Genomic DNA, 9,261 nt, shown 5'->3' on the forward strand with positions numbered 1-9,261 from the left:
GACAACTCGACCTCACAAAAGATCAAAATCATAAAACAAACATCAAATCACACAAAACTAGAACTCATACACATGCACATTTATGATTTACACAGCTATGTCTCTGTCCAAATAGACAAAAAACACATTCAACCAAAAGACAAAAAGCTGCCTTCAGAAAACAGAATAAAGCAAATCCCAGAAAAATCTACATGCAAAAGCTCAATTTGCATTAATTTATACACTTATAAAATGAAGAGCTTATCAAACATTGTCCTCATGAACTTCAGAGCCCTTTATAATCAAACCTACTTTACCAAAATGCATTGATATATTCCACTAAAATGACATTATATCATTATAATCCTTTCAAATGACATATATATATACTTCGTCTGACATTCTGCAGCTAATAGCACGGTTTAAGTGGAACAACGACTCTAAAACACCCAAACGCTGGAGAAAAGAACATCTCCAGTACGAAAATACACATTTCTACACTTGGACAACAATCCTAGTAAGAATAAAAACAAAAACATAGTGCTTTTTTTTTTTTTAAATATAAAGATTAATATTTAAGATAAGGCTGGAAAGGATATGAATTTTTACACACATGCACAGGAAAAACAACAAACAAATAAATCAAATCCCATAAAATTAATCCAATCCAAAAATAAAAGTTTGTGTTTACATAATATATATGAGTACTGTGTATAACTATTTTGTATATATAAATACCCAAACATGCATGTATATATTTAATACAAATGTGTTATTTATATATATTTATAGATAATATATTAATACATGCAAATATTTCTTAAATATATACATGCATGTGTGTGTATTTATATAAACAAAATAATTATACACAGTACACACATATATATTATGTAAACAACTTTTATTTTGGATGGGATTAATCGTTGCCCAGCACTAATATATATATATATATATATATATATATATATATATATATATATATATATATATATATATATATATATATATATATATATATATATATATATATATATATAAAACTGGGGACATTTACTATACCAGGATCAGGTTTGAATGCAAATAAATACAGAACGTCTCCTGTAACAACGATAAAAATCACACAAGCCTGCACACACAGCGCAAAACTCATGAACGCGAGAGAATCGGTGACATGATGAACATTTGTACAGAACACGTGAATAGAATTGTGATTAGAAATGAAATATCGATCTCATCACTCGGACTGTGAAAAGTTCATTTTCTGTGAATCCTCTCGGACACCGTGCGAGCGATGACGGATTGATTATCGCGCAGCATTGCATAACCAACCTATGCAACATAACCCGACCCTAAACACATACGGTAACTAGCACGTAATCACTCACCTGAGAAATAGTCCATAAAACCTGTCAGTTTATATTCAAACTCTATCCAGTTCGACATCCTAAAACCTTCCTGACGACATTAGATGTACAATCAATTCAAATAAACATGAAACCAAAAGAGATTAAAGGTGACTTGTTTCTATTAATAAATTAAATGGCAGCGTTTCGAGCAGATCTGGATTCAAAAGTGAAGCGATGTGAAACCGGTTTCACACTGGGATCGGCCCGTCAGAACTCGAGAGGGCCGAGGTCGCTGAAGTCGCAGTCGAACAGCTCGCTGACGCCCTCGTGATCCTCCAGGCCGAAGTGATAGTCCTGACTGTGAGGAGGAGAGAGACAGATGAAGCCGTCGAGCGCGAGGCCGATGGCGTCCGAAGACCCGCTCCGCTCCAGCAGGAACTCAGACGAGCCCAGGGGAGACAAGTCGAAATCTGGCATCCCGCAGATGCCCGGAAACGAGTCCAGAAACGGCTCTGAAATCATCAAGGATTCAAGAAAATGGGAAATTAAAATTAATTTTTGGGAGGAAAATTATTTTTGGATAATTTATTGCAAAGTGAAATGTAAACAATCAGAGCGTTAATTATTAATAGTTGTATAATAGCACATTTTATATTTTTATATGAAACGGCACAACTTTCAAAAGGCTTTTATTTTTATATATTTCAAATAGAATTATATATATAAGCGTTGAGTAACAATTAATCACGATTTATCGCATCCAAAATAAAAGTTTGTGTTTACATAATATATGTGTGTGTACTGTGTATAACTATTTTGCACTCATGCCTGTATATATTTAAGAAATATGTGCATGTATATATTGTATGTATATTTATACATGATTTATATTATAAATATTAATATTTTATATATATAAAAAAATCTTAAATATATACATGCATGTGTATGTATTTATATATACAAAATAATTATACACAGTACACACACATATATTATGTAAACACAAACTTTTATTTTGGATGTGATTAATCGTTGCCCGGCACTAATAAATAAATATATACGTGTGTGTGTGTAAAATAAATGTAAAATATAAAATCACAAATTTTATATTTGAATTTAACATTTATGCCCAGGATTTGCATTTAAAATCATCACATTTATATTTAATATTTAAAAATTCCTTTGATATGTAAATTTAGAATTTGCATTTATAATTATTTAAAATCTAAATGTAAATCACAAATGTTATTTTGATTTAACATTTATGCCTAAAGATTTACATTTAACATCATATTTATATTCAATATTTAAAAGTACCTTTAATATGTACATTTGGAAAATAACTTCACATAAATGTACGTGTTAAATTTGAATTTAAGTCACACATTTTATATTTGGATTTAACATTTATGATTAAGATTTACTTTTAATACTTACACCATTTATTTTTTATTTTAAAATACCTTTATTTATTCATTTATATTTGGACTTTACATGTTAAAATTTAGATTTAATGTTAAAACTCATATATTACATTTATATTTACCATGTTTTCTCTAAACATATATAATAAATTATAAAATGTTTAAAAATTATACATTTGGAAAATGTAAAGCGTACTAAAATACAGTAAATCAGGCAAAATTGGTATTTGTTGTGCTAAACTGACAAACAAGTCAACAATTTTTTGTAGTAAATTAAGATGCAATCATGTTTGAACGATCACACATACCTGAGTCTGTGCCGAGAGGCAGGGGGGAGGAGCTGGGGAGAGTGGTCGGCGTTGATGATGTCACTTCCTGTGATGCGAGATCAGACTGCGGGGGGCTCTGATTGGACGATTTCGCTGGACTACAATCAGTGACGGGACTACAGACCCCAGAACTGTCCTCAGGACACAGAAACACGTCGATTGGACCTTTGGAGCTCTTGAGAGAAATCTGGTAACCCTGAAACACAGGCGGAGGAGGAATTAAACATTTAAACAGACCAAGACATTTTACTATAGATATATATTGGCACTCTCTTTAGCGACTTTATATACATACAGATTTAAAAGTGTGTGTGTGTTTGTGTGTGTGTGTGCTGACCTCACTGGGTTCAGACACCTGCATCTGCGTCTCTGGTGGAGCTCGAATCACCATGATGATCTGCTCCGGGGGGTCGACCGTATCTCGCAGGTCCTGGCATCTGACGTACCCAAGCTTGACTTCGCGTTAAAGATCACATTAAGATCCACATACTAAACATGTTAGTCTACTCGAGCTGCTCAGATCCTCATTTCCCAATCCCAGACCTGCAAATCTACACCCCGACCCATGAAGAAAGACGACAACACAGATCACGCTCTCCTCGACACACTGGGCCTTATTTTAACGGTCTAAGCGCATGGTCTGGAGGGCACTTAGGCCGTGTCCAAATCCACTTTTGCGAGTTTAACGATGGGAAAAATGGTCTAAAAGGGTTATCCCTATTCTCTTAATGAGTAATGGGTGTGTTTTGGGATTTACGTGCGTTAAACCAATCAGAGTCTCATCTCCCATTCCCTTTAAATGCCAGTTGTGCTCGCGCATGGCGGATTCGCTATTTACATGACGGAATTTGCAAGCGGAAAAACTGAACGTTTCTTTAGATAGCAAACGGAAATGCTCGTGCGTGAGGTTAAAGCTTTGTGTGTGTGTGTGTGTGTGTGTGTGTGTGTGTGAGAGAGAGGTTAAAGCTGTGTGTGTGTGTGAGAGAGAGGTTAAAGCTCTGTGTGTGTGTGAGAGAGGTTAAAGCTGTGTGTGTGTGTGTGTGTGTGTGTGTGTGTGTGTGAGAGAGAGAGGTTAAAGCTGTGTGTGTGTGTGTGAGAGAGAGGTTAAAGCTGTGTGTGTGTGAGAGGTTAAAGCGCAAGCAGATTATGTACACAATAATAATCTTTTACATTGTATTCCTTTTATTTTTAATATTTTTCCTAGTTTGTGTGCTGCTGTGCGTCCCTGTGTGTGAGTGTGTGTGTGTAATAAGCAGAGTGTGTGTGCATTATGGACCCGCCTATACTTTAGGCCAGGTTTCAGTTGGTCAGTGGCTCAGTCTATTTCAGTTCCTCAAAATAGCAACGCTCCAACAATGCACCAGAACACACACCTCGTATTCAGACCAGCAGACCCATGGGCGCACAGATCGGCACAAATGCATTTGCTATTTAAACAACGTGGCCCAGGACGGGCTGAAACTAGCAAAAAACACTTCTTTTCCTGCATAGCAGCGGGTGTATGATAGGGCCTTGAGATGAAGGATATTTCTTGTTGTGTGTGTCCTCTGTGAGGAGCCGTAGCTGTAAGCTGCATTTGTTAATGAGCTCGTCGAGTTTCTCCTCGGCCTCCTTGAGCTCGGACACTTCCCTCTGGAGCTCCTGAAACCTGGCCACGGACGCCCCGTCGATGCGGTTCCCCCTGAGAACACAGCAAACACACACATGCACAGGCCTTGAGGTTTACTGACACACACTGGACAATTTGGCTACTTCATTTTTAAGTTACCGGCCATTCAGAACTTCTACAAGCTAAAAAAAAAAAAGAGAAATGAACCAGATTAACTACGTCATATATATATACTGTATATATATTATAAAATTTGGATTTCATACATTCATTTCTTATTCAAACAAACTCCTGTCATCCATGCTATCATCACCAAAAATGTGTTTTAGGAGGCCAGATTAATAACAATGTAGGATGATGGAAAATAATAATGTCTTTTCTGTTAACCAAATGCTTTTAATCTTTGCTGTTGCTTCAGTGCAAATGAACAAGCGTGCCGTTATTTGTTGTGTAGTGACGTGTGTGTTCACATAAGCCAGATATGAGCAGATTCCGTGCAATACTCTATTTAATATATCATGATGACTCGAGTTGAGTATTTGCTCTAAATCTGCGTAGATTTGTCTTACATGAACTTCCCCAGCAAAGTGAGTAAACGTAATAACCCGCCAAATTGTCTGGAGAGAGCCAGCGTTACCCGACACAGTGGATTTTTACCAGCATTTGGCGTGTTGGCGCGTGTTAACTTCAAACCCTGCATGCAAATGAACAAGCACACGGTCGCTGGTGAATGAATCACTGCCGCTCTGAGGACCTACAGCCACTGAATGTTGTTCTTGGACTTCTTGGAGATCAGGTGGATTCCCTCCAGGACGTTGGTGATGTCGTAGATGCGCCGCTTCTGGACGTCCAGCACCTGAGATGCCCAGTTCAGGTCCACCACCCCGTCTGGAGACTGAGCCAGGAGGTCCAGGAACCGCTTCGTGGTCAGGTTCAGAGACGTGTCGTAGCGGGATTTCTCCGTAGCCAGTTTAGGGACTGAAACAAACGCAGATTTCATGTTAAAAGCAGATTTACAGGACAGTAGGAGGAGGGACATCAATACTTCTGTTCAGCTAGGATGCATTCAATTAATCAAAAGTGTCACTAAGGACATTTATAATGTCACAAAATATTTTTATTTCAAAAAAGTTTTTATTTTATTTTATAAGAGGTGTTTCCATTCATTAAAAATCAGAAATGTTTCTTGAGCATCAAATCATCATATTAGAATGATTTCTGAAGGATCATGTGACACTGAAGACTGGAGTAATGATGCTGAAATGATCACAGGAATAAATTACATATTAAAGGAACACGCCGAGTTTTTGGGACTTCAGCTTATTCACCGTATCCCCCAGAGTTAGATCAGTCCATCCATACCCTTCTCATCTCCGTGTGTGGCGTAACTCTGTCTGACGCACCCACCGCTAGCCTAGCTTAGCTCAAAGACTGGATGTAAACGGCTCCAGCTAGCATACTGCTCCCAATAAGTGACAAAATAACGCCAACATTTTCCTATTTACATGTTGTGAATTGTATAGTCACAGCGTGTGCAAATAACAAGGTCACATGATGAGACACAGCCATCTTCTAACCGTATACACACTGGGAACTATATTCCAAGAAGTCGAAGCACTGCTACTTGGGTGGAGTGATACGGTTAGAAGATGGTTGTCTCATGTGACCTTGTTATTCGTACACGCTGTGACTATACAAATCACAACATGTAAATAGGAAAATGTTGGCGTTATTTTGTCACGTATTGGGAGCAGTATGCTAGCTGGAGCCGTTCACCTCCAGTCTTTGTGCTAAGCTAGGCTAGCGGTGGGTGTGTCAGACAGAGTTACGGCACGCACGGAGATGAGAAGGGTGTGTGTGGACTTATCTAACTCTGGGGGATACGGTGAATAAGCTAAAGTCCCAAAAAGTCAGCGTGTTCCTTTAATATAGTATATTCACATAGAAAACAGCTATTTTAAAGTGCAATAATATTTCATATTTTCCAGTGTAAATAAATGCAGGCTCGGTGAGCAGAAGAGACTCGACTAACACTCCTCAGGCAAGCGTCAGTACCTCTGGGTGGAGCGGGAGTAGCTGGAGGAGCTGGTCCATCAGAAGCCGATCGAGACGTGCAGATGTACTGGTGATCACTGTCTAGATCCAGCTTCCTCTTCACCTGCAGTCAAACAGCACACAACCTCTTCAAATCACCGTCATAAAACAGTAATGTTCCTTTAATAACAACATAAAACCATTACTAATCTGAGCATGAACCACTCCCTCTGGAGTTTGATCCGACAGCGTTCGGGTCACCAGGTCAGATCTGGAACCACTGAGACACTTCATGGAATGGAATTATGAAAGTTCCATAATGGAATGGAACTTCCAAAGGTGAACATTCCAAAATGGAATTTAAGAGTTACTCAATCACCCTGGCTTTTAACACTCCATAGTTTCTCTTTTATTCTTATTGATTGCGTATTACTTGTTTTGGTTTCTTTTATTCTTTGTAAAGCACTTTGGTTGTGTTTTAAATGTACTCTAGTAATAAATGATTGATTGATTGATCAGAATCTGAGGTGGAACCCCAAAGGCTCTAGTTCACACAGGTGTAATGCACTAACGCTGTACCGGTGGTCGTCCCAGAGCGGGTCTCCTGTCCAGGGTTGTGCTGGCGCTGGCGCTGTGATGTGGGGTGGCGAACAGCAAGAAGTCGCCCGTGGCAGTGCTGGTCGAGGCCGTGCCCGGGGTGGAGATGATGACGATTTGATGATCTTCACTAAGATCAATGCTGCCATTGTTCAAGAGAGACTCGAAATCAGCCAGCAGATCCTCCGAGGTCTGACCCGATATAAAACTCTCAGACATATCGTGCTAAAACAGCAGGGGTTACTTGGGCTCTGGGTTTATTTTCAATCCTGATGGTGGCCTTCAGTGCATGGGAACGGCTTGCTCTTTTAAAATGCATGCACTAGAGAGAGCACTGGACTCAGTGGAGATGGAAAAGCCATGTTCTGACAGGTTTCACACAAGTGCACACTGACAAGCATGTTAACAACAGGCCTTGGCTGAACATATGGGTGAGACTCCCAAACCACAAGGCCAGAAATGTAGGTCAACTTCAGAGTGCAAAACAATATATCCACTTTAGTCAAAGTTAAGGATTAGACTATGCATGTTATTTCTAAACATTTCAGATGTTTTTCACATGCATGATGAGTTTATAGATGTGAATCCTCAGTTTAAGGAAGTGCTTTTGAAAATGGCAGCAAAGCATAACAAATAGAGTTCACTATAAATAAACATCACAAACAAACTGCAATGCAGATTCAACTTTTAAAGTGCAGAAAACATGGAAGCATTCAGTATAATCTTCCAAATTATTGATGTTGTTGCGATATTTTCAAGAGAAACTAAGTTTGTTCTCATGTGAGCATTGGTAAACGTGCTAGAAAGTGTAATTAAAATGGTAAAATGGCTGTAGATGAAGTAAAAATAACAGTATAACCCGATCCAGATGCTGAACAAAGCCAAAGTCCGGTTTCTTCACTCATCTGACACTTTAATCCAAAATATCCTTCGCTTTTGTCCTATTTATTGACTCCATCCAGGAAGTATTGTCAATAACTTCCAAATAATAGCCAGATCTTCGCTCATTTAACGCTGAAATCCATTGAAACAGAGGGAAGGTGCGGTCCGACGGTCCCTGCGCGCGACGCGACCGGAATCACTTTTGTTGTTGTTGTTTTTTTGTGTTCCAGCTGATCGGAACCTGCTCTAAGCTTTACGCGCCAAATCTTTTTTGCCGCGAAACTGGCACGTGCCAGTGTTCCGCCCACTGATTGGCTGAGAAGTTGCGTCCTTCGCGCCTCGCGTCAGAGTTCCCAGGCCGTTGGTTGGCTGGAGGAGCTGTCACTCAACGGCGTCCTGTTTTGTCCCTCTTTGCGGTATTTTGTTTTAAAAATAAGAGTTGTTTGAATGGAAAACTACTTTTTCACGCACGCCTTTTGATTTATTTTATTTTATTTTAAGTAATGGTGATAGATAAACAACATCGATCAGTTCAAAACATTCAATCGGTTGAAAATGTCATTATAAATAGATATAGAAATAAAGAACCGTCTTGCTTATCTTTTATCTAATCGTGTAATAAAGCTTTTTGGGTCCCTAATTATAAAATTGTTGTACATTTTATTAGTCTATGTGATCTCAGCATTAATTTTATATCAAATACAAAAAAAGATTTAAGAGATTTAAATCATGTTGTTTTGACACATATTAGAAAGATGCTTTAGATTATTTAAATATATATTAATCTATTCCACATGTAATTGTAATTTATTAAAAATATTTATTTAAAGATTATTAAAGCTTTAATTCACCGCAAATGCGAAATTCCTTTATGTATAAAATATATTGACATCTTAGTAACACTTTATTTTAACGTGTCCTTGTTACAGTGTTATACAATTAAGTACTAATAGTAATTAACTATATACTTTCACTATAATAAGGGTTGTTAGGGTTAAGGTTTGGTTTAGGGTTAGGGTTAGTTGCATGTAGGCTAACTATACACAATTTACTGA

At 38.0% G+C, this 9,261-nt stretch overlaps 1 protein-coding gene across 1 annotated transcript; it reads right to left on the bottom strand.

Annotated features, from left to right (window-relative positions):
- Positions 1-1,028: 1,028 nt before the first annotated feature.
- Positions 1,029-8,459, bottom strand: e2f1 (E2F transcription factor 1). Its single transcript, XM_079850044.1, has 7 exons — positions 7,307-8,459; positions 6,749-6,851; positions 5,452-5,671; positions 4,613-4,765; positions 3,422-3,536; positions 3,064-3,280; positions 1,029-1,840 (listed from the first exon to the last, which is right to left on the bottom strand). Exons 1-7 carry the CDS (start codon positions 7,541-7,543, stop codon positions 1,596-1,598), a joined length of 1,290 nt encoding a protein of 429 aa, XP_079706170.1. The 5' UTR covers positions 7,544-8,459; the 3' UTR covers positions 1,029-1,595.
- Positions 8,460-9,261: the final 802 nt, after the last annotated feature.

This window comes from Squalius cephalus, assembly GCF_949319135.1.
Source record: "Squalius cephalus genome assembly, chromosome: 18".
Lineage (NCBI taxonomy): Eukaryota > Metazoa > Chordata > Actinopteri > Cypriniformes > Leuciscidae > Squalius > Squalius cephalus.